General features: G+C 34.4%; 1 protein-coding gene across 15 annotated transcripts in view; it reads left to right on the top strand.

Annotated features, from left to right (window-relative positions):
* The window catches only part of ANO5 (anoctamin 5), a 98,488-nt gene that overhangs the window by 7,777 nt on the left and 63,384 nt on the right, over positions 1-27,327 (top strand). For 2 of the 15 annotated variants that reach the window (XM_067749602.1, XM_067749601.1), the window contains exons 2-5: positions 3,352-3,395; positions 13,245-13,295; positions 20,391-20,432; positions 23,022-23,135. In XM_067749602.1, coding sequence (XP_067605703.1) covers positions 3,352-3,395; positions 13,245-13,295; positions 20,391-20,432; positions 23,022-23,135 — 251 coding nt within the window. The remainder of the gene's footprint in view (positions 1-3,351; positions 3,396-13,244; positions 13,296-20,390; positions 20,433-23,021; positions 23,136-27,327) is intronic. The other 13 variants (XM_067749606.1, XM_067749604.1, XM_067749603.1 and 10 more) reach the window with 13 other exon arrangements.

Below are 27,327 nucleotides of genomic sequence, written 5' to 3'. Positions count from 1 at the left end.
ATAATCCAGAACAAAGGGCAGTCCGTGTCTCATTTGCAAGATGTGCAGAAACTTGAAAGACCCAAGGAGAATTGTATCCCAAGAACATCTACCCTTAACTGTTCATCCCTAAGTAACATACTTTGGTTTTGCATAGCTAACTTTATATAACTGAAATATTACTAAATATTTCTGCCTTTTTTGCTGAACTATTTTTGGGAGATTTATCTATGTTTTTGCATGTAATTAAAATTAATTCACTTTTGTTGCTAACTATAAAACGTGGTATGATTATACCACATTGTATTGATCCATTTTACTATTTCTGGATATTTGAGGTGATGTTGATTTTCTAGTTAACCCCAATAATACTGTTATGAACATTCTTGTACATTCCCATAGTGCATGTATTTCTACTGAGTTTATACCTAAGATAGCATTTTTAAACTTTTTGATCTCAGAACCCCTTTATACTCTTAACAATCATTAGAAACTTCAAAGAACTTTTGTGTATGTGAGTTAAGTTTATTGGTATTTACCAAGGATATCCACTTTTCCACTTCTATTCGACATAGTACTGGAAGTTCTACCCAGAACAGTTAGGCAAGAAAAAGGAATAAAAGACATCCAAATTGGAAAGGAAGAATTAAAATTGCCTCTGTTCACAGATGATATGATCTTTTGTGTAGCAAACCCTAAAAATTCTATAGAAAACCTGTTAGAACTAAAAATGCAGTCAACATTTATAAAGTATCATAATATGAAGTCAACACACAAAAATCAGCTGCATTTTTATATATAAACAATGAACAATCTCAAAAGGAAATTAAGAAAAATTTTTTACATTAGTATCAAAAAGAATTAGATACTTAAGAATAAATTAACCAAGAATGTGATGACTTGTACAAATAAGACTACAAAACATTGCTGAGAGAAATTTTAAAAGTCATAAATACATGCAAACACATCTCTTGTTCATGGATTAGAAGACTTAATACTGTTGAGATGTCAATACCACCAAAGTGATTTATAGATTCAGTGCTATCCCTATCAAAATTTTAATTATGTTTTTTTGTAGAAATTGGAAAATCCATCCTAAAATTCAAATGGACTCTCAAGGGACCCCAAATAGCCAATCAATCTTGAAAAAGAACAAAGCTGAATGACTCACTGATTTCAAAATTAACTACAAAGCTACAGTTATCAAAATTGTATGGTACTGGCATAAAGACAGATATATAGACCAATGGACTAGAATAGAGAGCCCAGAAATAAACTCTTGCATGTATATGGTCAAATTATTTTTTACAAGGATGACAAGGCCATTAAATGGGGAAAGATCAGTCTTTTCAATAAATGATGCTGGGAAATTTGGATATCCATGTGCAGAAAAGTGAAGTTGGGTCCTTACCTAACACCATATACAAAAATTAACTCAGAATGGATCAAAGACCTAAATGTAAGACATAAAACTATAAAACTCTTAGAAGAACACATAGGACAAAATTTCATGACATTGGATTTGACAGTGGTTTCTTGGATATGACACCAAAGGCACAGGCAAGAAAAGAAAAATAGACAAATTGACCTCACAAATATGAAAAAAAATTGTGCCTCAAAAGACACTGCAAGTAAAGTAAAAAGGCAAACCACAGAATGGGATAAAATGTGAGCAAATCATATATCTGATCCAGTTAGAGAACTCCTAAAACTCAACGATAAAAAACCAAACAACTTGATTTAAAAATGGGCAAAGGACTTGAATAGGCATTTCTATAAAGAAGATATAAAAATGGCCAAGAAGAACATGAAAAGATACTCAACATCATAATCATTAGGGGAATGCAAATCAAAACTACAAAGAGGTACCACCTCAAATCCACTAGGATGCCTACTATCAAAAAGAAAAAAATACAAAAGTTGGAGAGGATGTGGAGTAATTGGAAACCTGGTGCACTCTTGGTGGAAATGTAAAATGGTACAGTATGGTGATTCCTTAAAAAATTAAAAAAAGAATTACCATATGATCTAGCAATTCCACCTTGTGTATATACCCAAAAGAATTGAAAGCAGGATCTTGGAGATATTTGTACACCCATGTAGATAGCAGCATTATTCACAGCAGCTAAATGTGGAAGCAACAGAAATGTCCATCAGTGGATGAATGGGTAAGCAAAATGTGGCATACATATACAATGGAATATTATTCAGCCTTAAAAGGCAGGAAATTCTGACATATGCTATAGCATTGATGAAACTTGAGGACATGCTATGTGAAATAAACCACTCACACAATGAAAAATACTACATGATTCCACTTACATGTGGTACTTAGAGTAGTCAAAATCATAGAGACAGAAAGTAGAATGGTGGTTGCCTGGGGCTGGGAAAGGGGAGAATGAGGAGTTGGTAATGGGTATAGTGTTTCAGTTTTACAGGATGAAAAGAGTTCTGAGATGGATGTTGGTGATGGTTGCTCAATATTATGAATGAATTTAATACTGTTGAACTGTATGCTTGTTAATGGTTAATATGGTAAATTTCATATTATGTGTGTTTTATCACAATAAACAAAATTGGGAAAGAAAAGAAACTATACAAATGGTAGGTTTATATTTTCTGTATTTTCAGAATATATACTAACACTTCCTAAAATTACAGTTACTGTGGATGACTCTTAAGTGGTAGCAATATTTTATTCCATTCCCATTGTGATTTTCTCCCCCAAGTTTTTGACTTGTGAAATATTTCTCAGTGTTTTGCAAATTGGAGTCCCTAGAGAATAAGAATCAGAATTCTATATTTAACAGTTTTTAGCATCAGAAACTTATTTGAAGATGTATTTCAGTCCAAATGACTCAGCACATAACTATCATGAAGATATCTGTGTCAGGAAAGTAATTTGGCCTATTTAAAACTGGTAGTCCTCTGTTAGTACTTCACTTGTAACCAGTGTGGTTCAGTTCCAGGAAAACACACTGATAGAATAATAAATCTCACATGGTGGGAACAAAGAGAGAGGGATGGACATCCCTACTGAATGTTTTCCTCTCAGCAGTTGTGTGGCTATGGAATTACAACTGTATTCATCAGAGTTAAGTTTATTTCTTAGTGGGTGAGATTATAACCTACACATTAGTATTTGATGATTTTCCTCTATATTATAGACAGTTTTTGGTGCTGAATTCTTTTGAGTTTGTTTTGAACAACTTAGCTCCAGGAAGATCTTGGATGTTTTCTTCCAACATTATTTTCTTTTGACTTCTTTTGTTTAAATTTTGAATTCCTATTTTCTCCTTATGCAGACTTTTAACATACTGTGATTGGTTGGCCATTTTAACATGATTTTGTTGTTGTTGTTGTTTAATTTAGAGAGAAGAGCCAGTAGAGGAGAACGCTTTTTTGAAGTAAGTGAGGTAAGGTAAATATATGTGTTAGCCTCCTATAAGTCAGAACAAAAAATTGAGCCAAGGTTAGAAATGCACTTCATATGAATACTTAGGTCTTTGTACTCCAGTTATTTACTCATACTACATTCTTAATGTTTTGTCCTCCAACCTGTTCATTTTTAAGTAAGTAAAGCAAGTTCCATGTTTCATGCAGATTTAATACTGAATCTTTCTGGATGTTATAAGGGAGCAACCATAAGTTTGGATTTGTTTTGAGGCTTTCTGTGATATAAACTCAGAAATGCTGAGACTTGATATGCAAGATAATAGTATTTGGCTTAATACTTTGCTTGACTATAATGCAGGTATAATATTTGATAGCTTTTTTTGTTAAAGTTATTAGTAGTATGTGATTAGTGCATTTTTACTGAGGCATAATTGACATATAATATATTAATTTCAAGTATACAACATAATGATTCATATCTGTATACACTGTGAAATATCACCACAGTAAGTCTAATTACCATCCATCATCATACAAAGTCACAGATTTTTTTTTCTTGTGATGACAGCTTTTTTTTTAAACAGCTTCAGTGAAGGCTCCTATATTTTTATAAAGTCTTTATTGAATTTGTTACAATATTGCTTCTGTTTTATGGTTTGGTTTTTTGGCCCCGAGGCATGTGGGATCTTAGCTTCCCCCCAGGGATCGAACCCGCACCCCCTGCATTGGAAGGTGAAGTCTTAACCAATGGACCCCCAGGGAAGTCCCTTGTGATGATAGCTTTTAAGATTTATTCTCTTAGCAACTTTCAAATATGCAATACCATGCTATTGACTAGTCACTTTGCTATAAATTACATCCCCATGACTTATTTGTAACTGAAAGTTTGTACCTCTTGACACCTTTCACCCATTTTGCCTACCTCCAACCACCTCTCCTCTGGCAACCGCCTGTCTGTTCTCTGTAAGTTTTGTTCTATTTGCTCATTTGTTTTGTTTTTTAGACTCCACATACAAGTGAAATCATACAGTCTTTTGTCTTTCTCTGTCTGACTTATTTCACTTAATGTAATATCCTCAAGGTCCATTGATGGTAGCAATTGGCAAGATTTTATTCTTTTTTTATGACTAAGAAGTATTCCATTGCATATATATAATATATAGATATATATATATATACATCTTATTTATTAATCATCCATTCATTTATACTTAAGGTTGTTTCCACATTTTGGCTATTGTAAATAATGCTGCAGTGAACGTATGGGTGCATGTATCTTTTCAAATTAGTGTTCTCATATTCTTTGGATAAATAACCAGAAGTGGAACTGTCACATCCTGTGGTAGTTCCGTTTTTAATTTTTTGAAGAATCTCCATACTCTTTCCCGTTGTATCTGTACCAATTTATATTCCCATCCGCACTGGACAGGGATTCCCTTTTCTTTACATCCTTGCCAACACTTGTTATTTCTTGTCTTTCTGATGATAGCCATTCTGACAAGTGTGAGGTCATATCTCATTGTGGTTTTCATTTGCATTTCTCTGATGATTAATGATGCCAAACGTCTTTTCATGTGCCTGTTGGCCATCTGTATTTCTTTGGAAAAATGTTTATTCAGATCCTCTGCTCATTTTTTAAAATTGTATTATTTATTTTTTTGCTGTTGAGTTGTATGAGTTCCTTATATATTTTGGATATTAACCTCTTATTAGTTATATGATTTGCAAATATTTTCTCACATTCAGTAAGCTGCATTTTCATTTTGTTAATGATTTCCTTTGATATGCAGAAACGTTTTAGTTTGTTGTAATCCTGCTTGTTTATTTTTGCTTTTATTGCATTTGCTTTTGGAGTCAGATCCAAAAATTATCTCTAAGACTGATGTCAAGGAGCTTACCACCTATATTTTTTTTCTAGGGTTTTATGGTTTAAGGTCTTACATTTAATTCTTTAATCCATTTTGCGTTAATTTTTGTGTATGGTGTAAGATAGTGATCTAGTTACATTATTTTGCATGTGACTGTCCAGTGTCCCCAACGGCCCTTATTGAAGGAGACGCTATCTGCTCCACATTGTATTTTCTTGGCTCCTTTGTCATAAATTAATCGACCATATACGTGGGTTTATTTTTGGGCTCTCTATTCTGTTCTATTCATCTATGTTTCTGTATTTATACCAATACCATTATGTTTTGATTACTATATCTTTATAATATAGTTTGAAATCAGGAAGCATGATGCCTCCAGATTTGGTCTTCTTTCTCAAGATTGGTTTGGTTATTGAGGGTCTTTTGTGGTTCCAGACAAATTTTAGGATTGTTTGTTCAGTTCTTTGAAAAATGCCATTGGAATTATGATGGATTGAATTAATCTGTAGATTGCTTTGGGTAATATGGACATTTTAGCAATGTTAATCTTCCAATCCATGAACATGAATATCTTTCTATTGTTTTGTATTCTCTTCAGTTTCTTTCATCAGTGTGTTACAGGTCTTTCACCTCCTTGGTTAAATTTATTCCTAAGTATTTTATTCTTTTTGATGCAATTGTAAATGGGATTACTTTCTTAATTTCTCTTTATGAGAACTCATTGTTAGTGTATAGAAATGCAACTAATATTTGTGTATTGATTTTTTTTAACATCTTTATTGGAGTATAATGGCTTTACAATGGTGTGTTAGTTTCTGCTTTATAACAAAGTGAATCAGCTCTCTATATACATATATCCCCATATCTCTTCCCTCTTGCATCTCCCTCCCTCCCACCCTCCCTATCCCATCCCTCTAGGTGGTCACAAAGCACCGAGCTGATCTCCCTGTGTTATGTGGCTGCTTCCCACTAGCTATCGATTTTACATTTGGTAGTGTATATATGTCCATGCCACTCTCTCACTTTGTCCCAGCTTACCCGTCCCCCTCCCCATGTCCTCAAGTCCATTCTCTAGTAGGTCTGTGTCTTTATTCCCGTCCTGCCCCTAGGTTCTTCATAACCATTTTTTTTTATGTTCCATGTATATGTGTTAGCATATGGTATTTGTTTTTCTCTTTCTGACTTACTTCACTCTGTATGACAGACTCTAGGTCCATCCACCTCACTACAAATAACTCAATTTTGTTTCTTTTTATGGCTGAGTAATATTCCATTGTATATATGTGCCACATCTTCTTTATCCATTCATCTGTCGATGGACATTTAGGTTGCTTCCGTGTCCTGGCTATTGTAAATAGAGCTGCAGTGAACATTGTGGTACATGAGTCATGTGTATTGATTTTATACCCTGCAACTTTACTAAATTTAATAATTAGTTCTAACAGTTTTTTGGTGGAGTCTTCAGGGTTTTGGTTATATAAACTCATGTCATCTGTGAATAGTGACAGTTTTACTTTTCCTTTCCAATTTGTAGGCCTTTTATTTATTTTTCTTGCCTAATTGATCTGGCTAGGACTTCCAATACTATGTTGGCTGAAAGTGGCAAGAGTGGGCATCCTTTTCTTGTTCCTGATCTTACAGGAAAAGCTGAAAGCTGTTTAGTATGATGTTAGCTGGGGGCTTGTCATATATAGCCTTTATTATGGTGATATATGTTCCCTCTATACCCACTTTGTTGAGAGTTTTTAATCATAAATGGATGTTGAATTTTGTCAAGCGGTTTTTCTGTATCTTATTTTTATCTTTGATATGATCATATGACTTTTATCTTTTGTTTTGTCAATGTGCTGTATTATGTTGATTGATTTGCTGATGTTGAACCATCCTTGCATCCCTTGAATCAATTTCCTCTTGATCATGGTATATGATCCTTTTAATGTATTTTTGAATTTTGCTTGCTAATATTTTGTTGAGGATATTTTCATCTGTGTTCAAGAGGTGTATTAGCCTGTAATTTTCTTTTTTTTTTTTTTTTTTGTGGTGTCCTTGTCTGGTTTTGGTATCAGGCTAATGCTGGCCTCATAAAATGAGTTTGAAAGTGTTTCCTCTTCTTCAATTTTTTGGAAGAGTTTGAGAATGATAGATATTAAATTTTCTTTGAATGTTTGGTAGAATTCTCCAGTGAAGCCATCTGGTCCTGGAATTTTGTTTGTTGAGAAGTTTTTGATCACTTATTCAGTTTCCTTATTAGTAATCAGTCTGTTCAGACTTTCTATTTCTTTCTGATTCAGTCTTGAAAGATTGTATGTTTCTAGGAATTTTTCCAACTCTTCTGTGTTGTCCAATTTGTTGACATATAATTGTTCATAATAATCACTGAGTCTGCTTACATTTACATTAATTGTACTTATTACCATTTTGTTCATTGTTTTCTGGTTGTTTTCCTCTCTGTTCCTTTCTTCATCTCTTGCTCTCTCCCCTTGTGGTTTGATGAGTTTCTGTAGTGATATGGTTGGATTCCTTTCTCATTATCTTTTTTGTGTCTACTATAGATTTTTGCTTTGTGGTTACCATGAAACTCACATATATTAGACTGTGTGTGTGTGTACACACATACAGTTCATATTAAATTGATAGCTAGTTGTTTGAATGCATTTTAAAACGCCACATTTTTACTCCCTCACATGTTTTATGTTTTTGAGGTCACATTTTACATCTTTTTATTTTGTGTATGCCTTAACTAAATATTGTAGTTATAGTTATTTTTACTACTTTTGTCTTTTATCCTTCATACTAACTTTATAATAATCCACTACTTTTACTATATATTTATCTTTACCAGTGAGATTTTTACTTACATATATTTTCTTGTTATTAATTAGTGCTCATGTTTTTTCAGCTTAAAGAAGTCCCTTTAACATTTTGTGTAAGTCTGGTTTAGTGATAGGCTTTAGAGGCAGCAGGAGAGCACAGGGCTGGGTCACACCCACTACTTTTAGTGATGGAGCAGGAGGGTGCAGGGACGAGGCACTCCCACTGGCTTTAGCTGGACAGTGGGAGAGTGCTATCACTGTGTGCACCCACTGGTGCTAGCAAGGTAGAGGGAGAGGGCAAAAATGGCCCCCACCAACACCTCTATCCCTAGAGAGAGTCCTAACAGGCCCTGCCCCTCTGATAGATGCTTTAAGATTGGCAAATGAATCTTTTTCACGTATAATTTAGGTGATTTTCAAACTGCTTCTTTTGTGGTGGGTCCCAGAGTGAGTGAGTCTATAGATGAGCCCTTTAAGAGTAGAATCTTAGTTCCCTATAGCCCTTTGGGTCTCCTGAACATAAGCCCTGTTGGTTTTCAAACCATTCATTTTGGGGGCTTGTCCCTCCAGTGCAGGTCCCAAGGGTTGGGGTGCCCGATGTGGGGCACAAACCCCTCATTTCTCAGGAAGAAGCTCCATATTTGTGAGATCCTTCCTGATTATGGGTGAGCCGCACCCAAGAGTGGGATTTTTGGTGGGATTGCATTTCTGTTTTTCCCACCCTCATCATTGTGGCCCTTTTATCCTTTGTTTTGGAGGTGCTAGTCAGGTAGTTTTCATTTTATAGAGGGAATTGTTCCATTTATAGCTGGAGATTTGGTGTGTCCGTGGGAGGAGGTGAGTTCAGGATCTCCTTATACTGCCATTTTGAACCTGATAAGTGCTTATTGATGACTATGCCAGGGTTTAAGTTACTCAACCCGAATTAAGTAAATATATTAAATAAAATTATAAATAATAAAGTTAAATACAATTTGCAAAAATATAGGATTCTCTTAAGCAAAGTCCTTATTTTATTTATATAAACTTGCAAATAGATAATAACAACTTAATTTTTTTTTTTGTATACAGAGTGTAAGCATTCTAAAAGTATTTCAGATAAAATAATCTTTCTGTTAGGCTGTAGTTGACCCAGAGCCATACTCATAGAGTTGGATGTCCTTGAATTGGGTTAGGGAGAAACAGCCAAATAGAAAAAGTCTCTTTAAAAATAGCTTTTTAGGAGTGACTCAAATTCCCACCCTGGGAAACACAACTTACCAGAATGGGTTGGCTGTGTGCTACTTAGCTGGATAAACTGGCTCATTTAGCTGGTTGACTTAAGATTTCTAGAAGTTCTGGGATCCTTTAGAAGCTCAATGACCAAAATGCTAAGAAAAATAGAATATGAGAATTGAATAAACTATGAAAATCATTTGGTCCAGTTATTTTTACAGTGTAATTTGTAGACCACCTGAATAAGGATTATATAAAGAATTTCTTAAAAATGCAGACTCCTGGGACCAACCTCAGACTACTAATCAATATTGTTGGGGATAAGGTTAGGGAATCATGATTTAAAAAGAGCACCCCAGGTTATTCATATTGCCATTAAAGTTTGGAAACCACTGTCATAAAGCATAGGCCCCACAACTAAAGTGATGTAATGTGGCACAAAGAACATATTTATATATTTATTTATTTTGCGATATGCGGGCCTCTCACTGTTGTGGCCTCTCCCGTTGCGGAGCACAGGCTCTGGACGCGCAGGCTCAGCGGCCGTGGCTCACGGGCCCAGCTGCTCCGTGGCATGTGGTATCTTCCTGGACCAGGGTACGAACCCATGTCCCCTGCATCGGCAGGCGGACTCTCAACCGCTGCACCACCAGGGAAGCCCAGAACATATTTATTGAGTGAGTTAGTGAATTAAGACAACTATCTAGAAAATAAAGAACATCAAAAATTTAAGCTTATATGTCTTTGGAGCAGACTGAGGAAAGATTTATCTTATGAGATTGACTGATGCAACTTGAATGATAATAATATTGTCATTTTCATTTTGTTCATATTGACATAGCAATAATATACTTCTTACAGATCTTTATATGTATTGCTCAAGTTAACTTCAAGTAATTATGAATTACTTCATATTCTTTGCTTCTTTGTGTATCTTTCATATTTACATGTATATTCCAAACTTAAACTTCTGTAACAAAAAACATTCTCAAGTCATATTTATACTGTTCCTTACCTCTGCACATTTCAAGAGCAACCATAGTATTTTAGAAATAGCATATGTCATAATTTTTAGTTTTTTTTAGTGTTACTTTTATACGAAGGCAGTAAGTGCCAGGGAAATGTTCAACCCTATGAGAATAGCACTATCATACCAAACTCCCTTTAGACTTAACCTATAGTTAGGTCTAGCATATATATTTTTTTAATATAAAGTATGTTGGAATAAAGACAGCACTTCTCCGAAACAAAGATGAAGAATGGCTGATAAGGTTTAGAGTTATTAAATGGGTATATTTTTGAATTAGCTCCAAAGTGACTGTTGCTCTTACTTCTAGAAAGATGGAGTAGACAAAATTTTCTCTATTTCTTTTTCTAAGTATAGCTAAAAACCCTGGATATTATATGTAAAACAAACATAATAAGACTGTGAATGTTAGAGAAGAAGACAAACTGGCTAGGGACTTAACTCTAGGGGGAAAGCCATGAAAATGACAGCAGATTTCACATTAGAAACCATGGAGGCTAAAGGAAGCAATACAGATTTTTTCAAGAGCTCAGTGCCAAATCAGAATTCTGTAGCCAGTGAAAATACCCTTCAGGAATGAACAGAGAAATCAAGACATTCACAAAGGAAGGAAGGCTAAAAAAATTTTTCACCAGCACATCTATTCTAAAAGATTGGCCAAAGGAAGTTCTCTAACAGAAAGAAAATGATAAAATAAGGAATTTTGTAGCATGGAGATGAAGGGAAAAATCAACAGAAAGAGTAAAAGCATGAGTAAATGCAATAGACTTTCTGTCTCAAGTTTTCAAAATTATGTTTTGAAAGTTGAAGTAAAAACTTTACAACGTCTGATGTGGTTCTCAATATATGCAGAGAAATAGTTACGACAATTATAAACAAAGAAGGTTTGGGATTGTAAAGGGAAGTGAGGGTTTTATACTTCATTTGACAAGTAAAACATGTATACTGTAAACTGTGATAAATAATGTATATGTAATGTAATTAATATCAAAGCAACCACTTAAACTATACAAAGAGATATACTCAAAAGCTGTTTAGATAAATCAAAATGGAATTATAAAAATATTTCCAATAACCCATGGGAAGTCATGAAAAATAAAACAGAGAAACATAATACAGAAGAAACAAACAGAAAACACAAAAATAAAATGGCAGAACTTTTAATTCCTAATACACTAGTAATTACATGAAGTGTAAATAGTCTAAACACACAAATTGAAAAGAAAAAAGAGTTTGGCAAAGTGGATTAAAAAATGCAAGTAAAAGGATTAAAAATATACCTTATGGATGAAAATTAATGCAAACACTAACAAAAAGAAAGCATGAGTGTTATATTAATATCACATCATTAATGCCGATTACACATTGGAGTAAAGAAAATTACCATGGACAGAGCAGGACATGACATAATGATAAAAGGAATCCACCCAACAATGAAACATAGCAGTGCTAAATTTGCATGCACAAAATAATAGCATCAGAATATGTGCAGCAAAAACTAATAAATGGGAAGGAGTAATACACAAATCTATAATTATAACTGGAGACTTCACTCTTTTGTCAATAATAGATGGAACAACTGAATAGAAAATCAGTAAGATATAGATGAACTCACATCAATTAACAGGATGTAGCCAACATTTATATAGTATTCCACCTGACAGCAGCAAAATACACACCTGTTTCAAGTGCTGATGGAACACGTGCCAATACAGACTATATTCTGGGCAATAAAACAAACCTCAACATATTTAAAATAATTGAAATAATGGAATGTGTTCTTGAACCACAATGTAATCAAACTAGAAATCAGTAACCATTGTTAACAGGAACATCTCCAACTATTGGAAACTAAACAGCACACTTCTAAACAATCCAAGGGTCAAAGAAAACCTAAGGGAAAAAACAAAATGAAAACAAACAGACAAAAAAAAAAAGTGACCTGAATAAAAGTGAAAATGCAACATATTAACATTTGACGGATCTAGCAAGAGTAATGCTGAAAGGGAAATTTGTAGCAAATTTGTAGCACTAAACATTTATGTTAGTAGAGAGGAAAAGTCTTAAATCAATAATAAGCTTCCCTTTCAAGAAATAAGAGCAAAATAAAAACAGAAGGAAGGCAATTATAAAGATAAGAGCAGTAATCAGTAAGTTGAAAACAGAAAAATATTAGAGAAAAGCATTAAAACAAAAACTTAGCTCTTTGATAGGTAATAAAATTGGCAAACCTCTAGCTAGACTGACAAAAAGAGGAAAAGAGAGAGAGGGAGGGAGAGAAAGCGAAATATTTGAGTGATCTCAGGAGTACGTGCTGTGGTGTGCGGGCTATCATGGAGCGTGAAGATTTAAATCCACCGTACACCAAGGGAGGCATCACTATTACTTTAACTACAAGTGGTTTTGTGTATTTATATCTATGTATGGCTTTTCTCTTGGGTTATAAGTATAAATCCTTAAGAATTCTGGTGATGCATTTTCTAGGGTATTCACTTTAATAATTTCAAACAAATGGTGAAAGGCCTAAAATAGCCAATTAATTATGTCCTTCCTTTTGGTGCCGGTCAGGATTCAGCATCATTAAAAGATTGGAGCTCCTTGTTATTTCTCTGCAATGTAGTACTTCTTAATCATTTCTTGTATCTCAGAATTTTTTTTATGATTTGTTAAAGCTACCTACAAATTTCTCATTCTTTCTCAAGCTCCCTCTCTCTCTCTCTCTCTCCCCGCATAAACATACACACACATTATACACCCACACATGCACATGTATACACATATATACACGCAGTTTTGCATCCAATTTCAGGTGCTTCAGAGCTCCCCTGAGTTGTAGGTTTAGTACTTCTGCACAGAGAACCTAGAGTTTTTATTGTTAAAAGTTATATACTCCCCACTTGCATTATTATTATTAACAGCATTCTATCTTCTCCATGACGCTATTAGCAGGACCTGAACAGCAGAGAGTCCAGTTTTCTCATCAGTGAAGAACCAAGGGTAAGCAGCCATCTGTACTGTACTTTCTTGCGTGGACATGACGGGGTGTTTTTTTTGTAGTCAGCAATCATGACTATTTCTGAGTTCACAGTTGTTTTTCAGGTTCTTATACATGATATTAGAGAACTTATTACTTTGGAAAAAAATCAGTTTCTTATGGGAAAAAAATGTCGTCAGACACATTAATGAGAATGACACATAAAGCACAGCACTTTGCTAGCATTTTACTTTCTCAGTTTTACAGATGAGAAAATGAAGGATCTGAGAAGTTTAATGACTTGACAAAAATTATCCATTTGTTTAGGGGGGCAGATCCTGGACTAGACTAGAACTCAGGTTTCTGAGGCCTAATTTAGTATTCTCTCTCCATACATTTTTCTTCTTACCTGTACGTACATGCCTAAGAATAATCATGAAGAAGTACAGTTTGTTTAAAAATCAAATTTGAATATCAATTAAGAGGTTAATAAAGGGATTCAAAATTTTTTGTTAGTTGCGTAGTAAATAAAAGATGCTGTTTGGGAAGATGGGGAAATAGAGTTATACTCTTATACTGACAGTTTTGGTACAGATGTTTCCCTTTTCACTAGAGTACTGATCTTTATGTTCCAGAATGAAGGTTGTAGGATTGATCAGATTATAATACTTGAAATTTTATTGTTTTTATTTTTCTTTTTAATTTATGTTTATTTTTTGACCATGTAAAACATTCACGATTCCAAAGTTGAAAACTGTAAATTAAATAAAGTTTAGTGGAGCCTAAAGCTTATGCCATTTTGGTGTCACTTTTCTTTTTTTCTTTTTTTTTTTTTTTTGCTGTACGCTGGCCTCTCACTGCTGCGGTCTCTCCCGTTGCGGAGCACAGGCTCCGGACGCGCAGGCCCAGCGGCCATGGCTCACGGCATGCCAGCTGCTCCGCGGCATGTGGGATCTTCCCCGACCAGGGTACGAACCCGTGTCCCCCGCATCGGCAGGCGGACTCTCAACCACTGCACCACCAGGGAAGCCCTTGGTGTCACTTTTCAAGAAGAATAATGGGACAATAATTTACTTTAAAATTTTTACAAAAATGTTTGACTGTGAGAACACATTGCTAGAATCCTTCCTAAATCCTTGAAGGGACTGGTGCAAGTAAGGGGCCCTGACGCTTAGACTTTATTAGCTTGAAGGTAAATCTATCTCAGTTTGAAACTATGAAACAAAGCATTTCAGAGGAAAATTTCTTCCTTGTTTTTCCTCTTAAACCTTCTGTAGTAACCATTTTTATTTAGTTTATCTTTCCAATGTATCCTTTACTTTTCTGTGTGTGTGTGTGTGTGTGTCTACATACATATGTATATTTATATTCTTCCTGCTTCTTTGAAGGCAGCATACTGTATATACTGCACTGTTCTTTGGTTTTCACTTAAAAACATATCCTGGAGTTCACTCTATATACTGTGTCAATTTCACACTAATTTGTTAGTATGTGGCATAGTATTCTATTTTGCGGGTTTAGGATAGTGTATTCATACAGTCCCTTTACTGATGGATGTTTGGGTTGTTCTTAATCTTGGAAATCTTTTCTCTTTTTTTAGTCTTTAACCCTTGGGAATCAGTTTTATAATATTTTGGCCAAATGTATCTTTCTAAGTAGGATTTAAGTATCAAAAAATAAAGGCATATGTAATTTTACCATATATTGCCAAATTCCCCTCTGTTTTGCATTTATAAGAAATATATGAGAGTCCTATTTCTCCATAGCTTCATTAACAGTGTATTAATAAGTTTAGATGTTTGCCTGTCTGTTAGAGAGATAGATAGTGGACCTTTTTCAGTTGAGAGCTTTTTCAGTTTGCTCTGTATCCTAGGATAGTTTAAACTTTCATTTCTCTCAATATGAGTGAGACATTTTATCTTTTTCTACATTGATGGTCATTTTAATTTATTTTGCTGGATCATTCTGTGTATATTTCTTTGTCTATTTTCCTGTCAAGCTGTTAGGTTTTCTTTTTCTTGATATTTTTGGAGCTGGTCACATATTTATTATTATCCCCTTGCCCATGATACGTTACAAATAATTTCCCCGATTAAGTCATATACTAACAATTGAAGTTTTAAATTCCAAATGATTTTAAAGTGGTTTACGGTATTTCATTCTTTATGATGACATTGTCTTTGGTCAAACAGTAAGTTATTAAAATTAAACAGTAGGTTTCCCTTTTTTAATCTACTTTGTATTTTAGTATAGTTTTAGATTTACAGATTTATTATGAACATAGTACATAAAGTTCCTTATACGTCATGTACATTTTTCCCTATTTACATCTTGCATTAATATGATATATTTGTTGCAAATAATGAACCAATATTGGTACATCATTATTAACTAAAGTCCATACTTTGTTCACATTCCCTTAGTTTTTCCCTGGTGTTCTTTTTCTGTTCCAGGATCCCATCCAGGACACCACATTGCATTTAGTTGTCCTGTCTCTTCAGGCTCCTTTTGGCTGTGACAGTGTCTCAGACTTCTCTCGTTTTCAATGACCTTCACAGTTTTGAGGCGTACTTATCAAGTATTTTGTAGAATGTCCCTCAGTTATGGCTTTCCTGATGTTTTTCTCATAATTAGACTGAGGTAGTGCATTTTGGGGAGGGAGACAATAGGAGTAAAATGCTTTTTTCATCACATTATATGAAGGGTACATTGCCTACCCACGTGACTTACCATTCTTGATGTTAACCTTGATTGCCTGGCTTGAAGTCACATTTGTCAGCTTGCTCTGCTGTGAAGTTTTTCTTTCTATTCTCCCTTTTTATACTGTAGAAGAAAGTCACTGTGTGCAGCCCACTCAAGAATTGGGGAATTATGCTCCACTTCCTTAAGGGTAAATGAATTATTCGGAATTCTTTTGTATGAGAAATAGGTCTCATTTATTTATTCATCAGTTTATTTATACATTGTCTATTTATTTATATCAGTTTGAGCTCAGAGATATTTATTTTATATTTTGTATTATAGACTCAGTACTACTTCATTTACTTTGTTGCTCAAATTGGCCTTGCTTTGATTACTAAGAGCTTTTTGATTGATCCCTGTATCCCTTTGATATAACCCTATTGATTTTGCTTTGTTTTTAGCTTTTCTTACTTTCTGGCATTACAAGATGCTCTAAGCTCATCTCGTCCTTGTACTTTTCCTGTGTCAGTCCCAGAATCAACCATTTTTCCAGGGAAATTTTCTTTTAATGTTATAGAAATATCACAAAAGAAAAATCTGTATCAATCAGGGTCCTATTAGGCATACTCAAAATAGGATAATTTGAGGAGGACTTAAAAAAAAAACTTTTACAAATATGGGGTGCCAGAAAAGCCCAGTGTGTATAGATTTAGTAACCGTGACTCTATTATCATCCATAGAACTGAAGGGAATTGGGAGGGAACAATTATTAGATCCCAGGAGAGAGTCATGTACTTGAGACATTCTTGAGAGGCTTAATGACCTTCAGTGGAAGGATACAGCCTTCCTGAATCCAGCCTCAGAAAGGAAGACATTTACACTCTTTTCCCTCCTTCCAATCATTTGTGGGAAGCCAGAAGTCAAAGGAGCTCTTTGATATCTATCAGTATAACCAGTCGCCCTCCCAAGAAAAAAAGCAGGGTAGAGATGGATAGAGAAGGGTTCTGCTGAGACAAGCCAAAGATATCCAGCAGGATATCATTGGATATATTTTCCTTTTGGAAAAAATTTAATCCTACCATTATTATGATAGAACTTCACTACTAATGATTCTATAAATACAGAGGAATTCACATAATTTAACCTTTTATTTTAAATAAAGTAGTCAACAGTGGATTTGATTGAGTACCTAAATGGCTAGCTAAATTGCTAGAAGGATGCTAAAACCATTAAATGAAACACAGAAAAATGGAGAAAATTATACCTAAAAGAACCTGTCTCAGAGTGAGTGCCATTTATGTTGGGAGGATTAATTTGAAAAGTACTTAGTGTTTAAAGAAGGAGGAATGGGAATTAAAAAGGCACACTAGAGGCATGCCTTAGTAACAATCAACATGCTGTTAACAGGTTTTGAAGGGGTGTAGATCTTGTTCACCTCAGGGATGATATTCCAAATATTTAATGATATGCTTGACATAGGCACAAACCAGCCAGAATGTATAAATGAACCAGAAGCAATAAGTATGAATATAAATTAGTATTTATAATTGATCTACGTATGTATTTAGATATGATTGCTCTAGGACTCAGACATTTGTCTCCTAGAGATCTTATTCAGTCTCATGGCATTAAATACCAATGATATGTTGTAACACTTAAATTTAAGTTTCTAGTATAGACATCAGACTTAAATATTAAGACCTTCAGACTTAAATATCCAAGCCATTTCCCCATCATATGCATTTAAATATCTAAAGACATCTCAAGATTTACATGTCTAAAATGTAATTTTTTCCTAGACAAAAAACTGCTCTTTTGAAGTCTTTCATATCTTAGCTACATACAATCTATTCTTCTAGTTGTTCAAGTTAAAAATTATCATCTTTATTGTTTATACATTACATACAATGAAATGTACCCATTTTAAGTGTACGGTTTGACAAATTTTAACAAACCACAACAATCAAGATATAGATTTCCATTACCTCAAAAAAGCTTCCTTTTTCTGTTTCACCTCTGCCCTAGGCAACCGCTGATTTGCTTTTTTAATTTTTTTCTAAAGTAGTATGTTAATGGAATCATACTATATGATGTATGTAATAATATATACTATTTTGTGTCTGGCTACTGGCTTTTTTTGTTCAGAGACTCATCCAAAATTTCAAATGATACTGATAAATTGAATCTTGTTGAATATATCTGTAGTTTTTTGGTTTCTTTTATTTTGTTTTATTGCTAAGTAGTATTCCATTGTATGGATATACCAAAATTTGTTTATCCATTCACCTGTTGATGGATATTTGAATTGTTTTCAGTTTGGGGACCATTATAAATAAAGCTGTTAGGAACGTGTGTGAGAAGTGTTCGTATAGACATATATTTTCATTTCTTTTCATGAATTTCCTAGGTGTAAAATTTCTGGATCATATGAAAAATGTATGTGTAACTTTATATGAAACTGCTAAACTATTTTAAAACGTGGTTGTATATTTTTCATTCCTACCAGTAATGCATGAGAATTCTAGTTGCTCTACATCCTCACCAGCACTTGATATTGTCAACTTTTTAACTTTAGTGATTGAATGGAGGTTATCTCATGGTTTCAGTTCTCATTTTCCTGATGAATGATAATGTTACACATCTTTTCATGGGCTTATTGGCCATTCATACATCATCTTCTGTTAACTATATGTTCTAATCTTTTCTGTATTTTTAGAAATTGGATTATCTTTCTATTGACTTGTAAGAAGCTTTTATGTATTCTGAATGCAAAACCTTTGTCAGTTGTATTTATTGCAAACATTTTCTCCCAATCTGTGACTTTCCTTTTCCTTTACTTAACACTGTTTTTAAAAATACAAAGTTTCAAAGTTCAATTTCTCATACTTTTTCTTTTATGATCCATGTTTCTTGTGCTCTATCTAAGAAATATTTATCTGCACCAAAGTAGGGGAGATTTTCTCAGATTTTCTTCACTTTTATAGTTTTAACTTTTACTTTTGGTCTAGGATTCATTTTGAGTTAACTTTTGTAGATGACTTATGGTGAGAATTAAATTTATTTACTTTTTAAATATGCATATTTAGCACTACCTATTGAAATGACTGTCTTTTCCTCATAAATTACTTTAGAACCTTTGTGGAAACTGACTGTGTATGTGTGAGTTTATTTCTAAACTCTCTATTCTGTCCCATCATATGTCTTTTTTTTTTTTTTTTTTTTTTTTTTGTGGTACGCGGGCCTCTCACTGCTGTGGCCTCTCCCGTTGCGGAGCACAGGCTCCAGACGCGCAGGCTCAGCGGCCATGGCTCACAGGCCCAGCCGCTCCGCGGCACGTGGGATCTTCCCAGACCGGGGCACGAACCTGCATCCCCTGCATCGGCAGGTGGACTCTCAACCGCTGCGCCACCAGAAAAGCCCTGTTGTTTTTAAATAACAGCAATATTAACTCATCTATACATAGTAGGCTCATCAGTTTACAGAGCAGGGAGTTTCCCGCCTTAGTCACCAGTTGCTTAGGTCTCTTTAGCCTATTCCAGGAAAACAACAGTTTAAACAAAACTTTGCATGACAAGAACTGAAGCTCTTTATTGATCATTTTATTAGATAATTTATCATTTCATTATACTATAAAATACAATACTTGCCTTTTTTGTGCCATAGGTTTTCTTTTAAATATTGATTATCCCAGATGTTTTTAATTAATTGCTTTGGTATTTTAAAAATAATGGTCATGGTAATTGAAGACTGAAGACAACTCAGCATTTAAATAATCAAATGACTTTTCCTTTTTTTCTTCAGTATTTTGGTAGTGAAATATTTTAATGGTAATGAAAGATTCTTAATCTTTTTTGGATCTGATTAAAGCTTTGGAACCTCTTCCTAAAAAAAAAGTAATTACACACACATGTACATGATAATGGTAATTTCAGTGTTTTTTCAGTAATGAAGTATTTTACACTATTGGGTAAACTTTTCATACCATACATGGTCCCAGAATAACTGTAGTAATTTTGCTTTCTTTGTCGGATGTGTATAGGCATACTTAACAGAATACCTATTATACCTATTTTACTTTACATTTCCATTCTCATGTTTTCCTTCATTATTCTTTTTTCTCTTTCTTTTTTGTTTTCTTCTTAATCCAGGTCCACAAATGTGTATTATTTAAAGTTATTGTAAAGGGATTTAGGGAAATTTACTTTGAAGTCTCCTTTTTTTTTCTTTCATTTATTTTTTATTGTTTTCTTCCTTTTTTTTTCTTGTTCTTTTCTTCTGTCTTCTCCCACCCTCCAATTTAATTATTACACATACACATGCATATTCACATGAGTGATCATACTGAGGGTCTTGTTTGTTTGCGTGTCTGTTTTTGCAGGGGATCTTTTCTTTAATCCTGGGCAGGATTTGCTAACTCTCTGTTGATTGCTTCACAGTCTGCAAAGCGATACAATTTGTTCCTGAGGCGGCGTCTTATGGTAACCAGTGCTGAATGATGCTGCTTATGCTTTGGATGCATTGCTAGTGCTGCAGTGCTAGCCCAAGCCATTTTTGTTGCAATGAATACTATTGATTTGGGGGACTTTGTCACTGATTCCTATTCCCCAGGCAACTGGGGTTTTAGAATGGTGATTCTTAATCTTTTTTGGGTCTGATTCAAGCTTTGGAAACTTTTCCTAAAAAAATGTAATTGCATACACACATAAATACACACACACGCACATACACATATACACACATGCAGTTTACATAGTTTCAGAAGTTTACGAATCCCCAGCAAGAATCCAGGTTTATAAACCTCAGAAAAACGACCTCATTCAATAGCCACCCAGATATTTGCCTCACTATAAACAGGCATTTCCAAGAACAAATCAAACACAAATACAAATCTAAATACAAACCTCATACACACTGCAAAAAATGATCTTAATGTCATGTCCTGAGCAAAACAAAAGTGATGTGTTTTAATAGTGTTCAATTATATGTAACAGAATTATCAGGTTTTTCTGCCCCAGTTGGCTTCAAGCAGTTTTTGTTAACAGTCCTAAGATATGTACCTCATGGTGATTTACAAGGCTACCAGTGATTTCTCTGTATTTAAAAATTTTTTTACAGTTTATAGTTAGGATATGACATAATAATAGATATTTGGGTTTTTCTACGTAGCCAAAGGCTACCTTGGCTACCTTTCAGGAGAAGGGAATTACATACACCTATTTTGACTGAACATTCAGGAAATAATTAGATTCACTATTCTAGTTACTTTGTTTATTCCTTAATAGACAAGAACTCTTGAGTGTGATTTTTGTTGATTTCTATGTGCACATCTTCTATCACCAGAACTCTCTGTGGACCTAAATTTAGCTTGTTCAAACAATATGACAGCTTATAAATATATGGTGTTTAAAAAAAAACCTCTATCATACAGAATATGACCGTCCCAGATTTAGAGCAAAAAGATTATTGTTTTTTCCCTCTAATTTTTTGCTTTGATTATATTTAATCTAATTAGTATCTTTTTTCCTTCCTCAGTTGGCTCCACAAATTTTGGTGAATTTCATAAGATATGCTAATACTGTGATGATTTACAAGAGCTCAAATAATTTTTTTGTTTTGTTCACCTTTTTTTAATGATTTATAATCAAGATATAACATGATAACCGTTTGAATTTTTTCAGGGTTTTCTTTTTGTTTTACTTTCTTTTAGGAAAAGAGAGATGATTATGTATCCTTTGACTGGGGTGTAGAGAACTCAGACATAACATTTGAATTACTGTATTTTGATATGTAATCTCTAGACTCCCTGAATATTTTGTGTTTCTTCATTCTTTTTTCCACTCATTTCCTCCTGTGCACTGGGAGCTAGTTCTTTCTGAGACACATCAGTTATGCATTCATATAGATAAAATACAGTTATTCTGTTCACAGACCACAGATCAACCATGAGATTTTTGTCTTATTCTTACTTGACTGATCTACAACCAAGCCTTTTTATGGGTGATCTGCCTGGCCTGACTTGAATGAAAAACAGCATAGAGTACCATAAAAGAAACTCATAAACTAATATAAATACCAGTTATGAAAATTAAAAACCCAGTTCCCCAATCACAGGTTAGCTAAAGCAGTTGGAAAGTTGCCTATGTTATAAATTTGCATCACAGGGTTAGAGAGATCACTGACATGCACTGCATCATCTATTTACATCATTCTAGGTATTATATGTCGCCTATTCCAAATATTAACTATTACATATTATATATAAACTATAAAGAAGACCAAATCAGTCAAACATGAAATCTCTTCTTTCTGAAGCTCTCTAGTGTTTTTGCAGTTTTGAAAGGGGAGGAATTAATGAACTACACATGTGAAAGCTGAATTTGTAAGTTTGACGATTATACTGAGAGAATTGATAACACAAATTTAAACAGCGGATTGCATTTAGCTCACTTAGGAAGTTGATGTTGAAAGGAGATTTGCATGAGAGTTTACTTGTAGTGAAGCCAGCTGGCACGCTAACTTGCTTTCTAATTTTTAACTGCATGTTGATTTCATTTTAGCCCTTTAAAAGTTGAATTAGAAAGTAGCAACTTTATGAAAACATACATATAAGCATTAATCATAAGTTTATGTTCTTGCAGTGAGATTCATTAATTGGTCTATAATTAATTATACCCCCAAAGTAGTGAGTGACCATGAATTATTTGTTGGACTAATTGGTACGTTGTTTAATGAAGATAACAAGTCTCTCTGAATATGCATTTTGGGATCAATGTATACATGTATTCATTTTGTGTTTTGGTATAATTGTAGCATTTTTATTGTGTGTGCATGTAGTAAATATGCTTAGCTTCATCTTGAGTCTTTGTTGTTTAATATGTAACTTTATGGCATTTCACTTTCTAAAATAAGCATGATCTTCTGTTGATGAAAACTCTGGTTGTCTTCATCTGTCATTTCAGGACTGAAAAAAATTATATGCTGACCAAATTTTAGCTAACCCCTTTCATGTTTTTGCCATGTGAAAGTAAAACTATAATTTAAAGTTGTGTCATTCATGTCTCCTGCAGTTTAAAAAAGATGAACAAAGCAAAGATTCTATCTTCTTCAGAGATGGGATTAGGCAAATTGATTTTGTGCTTTCCTATGTTGATGACTTAAAGAAAGAAGCTGAACTGAAGGCAGTAAGTACTTATGTAAGAGAGATGGGAATAATAATAAGAAGCACGTTCTATACTTTGACAGGGATGTTTCCTCTGAATTATGTTGTAAAAGTTAGCAGCCCCAGAGTGTTACTGGAAACTGAGTGAAAAGACTACAAAATACGCAGCCTAAGAATGGATGTGTAAAGTCAATTTTATTTTTTGGATATTTTGGACAGTGACTTCTTTTTCTTCTCCCAAGTGACTGATATATTTTTTATATAGCTCACCTTTGATATTAAATGTGACCTCCAGAATTTGAGGTGTATATCTGAATATAATATTTATCTTTTGTGTTTAATTTCATTTTGACTTTCATTAATCCATTTTATCTGAGTAGCCTTGACATTATATTCTTTCTGACCTTATCACTTTCTGAACTTACATTATTTATTCATTTTTTTTACTTGTTTACTGTCTCTAACACCATAAATTAAGTTCACAAAACCAAGGACTTTGTCTTGTTCATTACGGTATACTCAAATGCTTAGAACAGCAGTTAGAGCATAATGGATGCTTAATAAATATTAGATATTTGAAATAATGAATTAATATATTAATTCATATGGGTAAGCATATAAACACACATTTGCTAACATACTTACAATAGGAAATAAATGTCACATAAAGTAAAAAACTGTAGCTATTATCCCCATAAGGCCCTGTACATAGCCATTTCTGTCCATTTCTTCCACCCTTTGCCTGGAAACTCTTCCACCAGGCCTCTAAAATTCATTCATTATCACCATATTCAGCTCTTCTCTGAATGTCCCCTTCAAGCCTAGCTCCTCGTGTGGGTTTGGTGCCTTCCACAGCAGTCCTCTCAAGCAGTGGTGGTTTTTCCCTTACGCTTTTTCTGGAAATGGATGAATGCCTGCTCTCCTTTTATCGTATTGTTGATTACAGTCTATCCTCCCTCGCTCAGCCTGGAAGCTCCTGAGTTTTAAATCTCATCGGAGTTATCGCTACCCTGCATTGTTGCTGTCTTTAATCTGTCCCTGGCCTTCTGTTCTATTTCTCAACAATTTTAGCTCCTGGATCACCATCACTCTCTCCACAAATACTCCCTTTTTAAGTATTGATTATCTCAATGGTTATCTAGATGATTATTTTGGCATCCTAGCCTCTCTGTTCCTTGAACTCCCTTTTGCAAGTATCTTAGTCTCTAACTCAGCCATTCACTCCCCTAGAACTTGTCATTACTAATAACTACAACTCTTTATAATCTCATTCAAAGTATCCAACTGTCTGACCAATCCCTCGAATATGTCTGACCAATACTCTTCTTCCTTCAGCTGCACCAGGACCAGATAAAATGCAATTATCTTAACTCCTTTTTACTGCTGCTCCTTATCTTTATGCTCTTCTTTATGCTTATTCAGTTTAAATCTCGTATCACATTATACTCTACTGCATGTGCCATCAAATCCCTTGCCCATCTCTCAGTTGTACTTAACTTTGGAAAACAATTTTAGTTAAACCCAACTTTCCACCTGCTAATGCTAGAACCATGCAGAAAGACAGACATACCATTCACTTACTGGTTTTATCTCATATTTGTGCCGATAGACCTCAACTCAGTCCTCAGTGCTATCTGGCAGTCATACTTCCTTAATTTATTCAGTTTCCCACTCTCCTGGGTGACTGTTTTATAACTTTTTCTCTCTCACACCTTCTATGTATCCTCCCCATTTTCAAGCTTAGCTGACCACTTTTCTAATTCACTGAGAAAACTGAAGCAAGTAGAAGAGAAATTCTTAATTTTCATTACCACATTTGTCCATCTACCAGCATCTTCCACCTGTATAATCTACCTTTCTTCCTTTTACCATAGATGTACTATTTATCCTTCTATCTAAAGCCAACACATTTGCTTGTGTTCTGGATCCCTTTCTTCTTGCCTACCGTTTAGGAGTCAACAAGACTACCCCCAGGTTTGCTGACTCACTAAAAGGACTCACAGGACACAGCATGTAGCCATACTCAATGGCTATGTTTTATTGCAATGAAATAATAAAAGCAAAATCAGCAAAAGGAAAAGATGCATGGGGCAAAGTCCAGAGAAAACTAGGAGCAAGCTTATAAGAGTTCTCTCCCAGTGAAGTCACACAGGATGCAGTTAATTCCTCCAGTAACAATGTATGACACCACATTGGAGGTACTGTTTACTAAGGAAGCTCATTAAAGACTCAGTGCTGTACGATATTATTGGGGGCTGGTCCTTGTAACCTTCTGCCTATGTCATACCAACATTCCGTAGTCCCGGAAGAAAGCAGATGTTCAGCATGAACTACATAGTTTGTACCAACAGTTGGGGTAAAGTGAGCCACTCTTAGTAGTTCTGGGAATGGTGGGAACCCTCACAAAAACCAAGTTCCCAGACACCGGAACCAACCTTGCAGGCAGACCTTTCTAAGGATAGCAGTTTCAAGCCTGTTATATTACCTCTTTTCTGTATACCTACTTAGGGATATTGCTTTTACGATTCTTTCCTCTCTCTTAAAATTGCATTTTGTTTTGTTCTTTACCGGATCATTTCTTTCAACAAATAAATATGCTGCTAATTCTTCCGTATTAAAAACAAATTAAAAAGCAAGCACAAAGACCTCCTCTTAATCTCAATTTCCCTGCCAGCTAATGTCGACTTCTCAATTTCCTTTTTGCCCAGTTTTCTCTTAAACCGATTCCTATCAGGCCTTAACGTCACCCACTCTGCTCATCTTCAGATAAATGAATCCAGCGATCAAGTCTCAACCCTCATCTTGCTTGACCTGTTAGCAGCATTTGCCACTGATTACCATTCCCTTCTCTACAGTTTATGTTCTTCACTCAGCTTCCAGGTCTCCACATTCTCTTAGTTTTCTTCTTATTTCACTAGCCGCTCCTTCTCAATCTTTTCTTCTCCCTGATTTCTTGTTATTGTAGTGCCTCAGGTTCAGTCCTTAATCCTCTTCTTTTCTCAGCCTACATTGATTTCTTTGATGATGCTTCCTGTCTCACAGTTTTAAAATTTAAAACCATGTTTGTGCTAATTCCAACGTTTACCTTTCCAGTTTGTACTTCTTTCCCCTGTGACTATTCTGCATCTCTACTTGGAAGTCTTACAGAATCTCAGACTCAGCAGGTCTAAAATGAACTCCTGGACTTCCCCTGAAAGCTGATTCATCTACAAGTCTTCCCCAACTACAATTATTTATCATACATTTCAGTAGTTGCAAAGAATATAATCTGTAATGTTTTGTAGATGGTCCAGTTTTTAGCATATATCTCTAGAAGGTAAATACCATGGAAATTTGACACTCACCATCATTTATTTTAAAAAATGAGTTATATGAGGAAACTCTTTTTTAACACTTTGAATTTTACATCATTTATTTTTCTCCACCTAAAATTTTCCTTCCACTCTGTCCGCATAATTTTTTCCTAATTTAAGTGTTTTATCTTTGGGAGTCTTTTATTGTTTGTTCAGTCTTAAGTTTGCTACAACAAATGTGTATATACCTTGAAATGTTTTTATTTCCTTTCACCAGAACAGTCTAAGCCTTAAACTTCTTCTTTTGTTTTGAGGTGTTTTTTGTTTTTTACAACTGTACAAGTGTATAATTGATAAAACATCATGAATATACTACAATATTTGACAAGTAGTTATCAAACATCAAAAGTAAAGTCATTCTAAATGCGTCAAATAATGAAATGAACACAGGGGCTTTAAACAATATTTTCCACATCTTACTCCTCCGCCATCTAGTGGGAAGCAGACACATAGCACAGGGAGATCAGCTCGGTGCTTTGTGACCACCTAGAGGGGTGGGATAGGGAGGGTGGGAGGGAGACGCAAGAGGAAGGAGATATGGGGATAGATATATATGTATAGCTGATTCACTTTGTTATAAAGCAGAAACTAACACACCATTGTAAAGCAATTATAGTCCAATAAAGATGTTAAAAAAAAACCCAGAAAACAGTATTTTCCTTATTTGTAGATGAATGAGAATTATTCCTAGAATGAGATGGTTCAGCTTCAAGTATATTCTATTTTTATATATGTTTGTATAAATTAAGCTTGTTCAGTTAAGTAAGTAGGTTGGAATAGAAAAGGTACTGTTTTAGCAGTTTGAATCTTTTTTGAGCTCCTGAATTATAGCCCCAAATTACAAAGTGATTTATCATAAAA

The sequence above is a fragment of the Pseudorca crassidens genome, chromosome 9 (genome assembly GCF_039906515.1).
Source record: "Pseudorca crassidens isolate mPseCra1 chromosome 9, mPseCra1.hap1, whole genome shotgun sequence".
NCBI classification, from domain to species: Eukaryota; Metazoa; Chordata; class Mammalia; order Artiodactyla; family Delphinidae; genus Pseudorca; species Pseudorca crassidens.
Note: the sequence above shows the minus strand (reverse complement) of the source record. Positions and strands in the feature narration are given on the sequence as shown.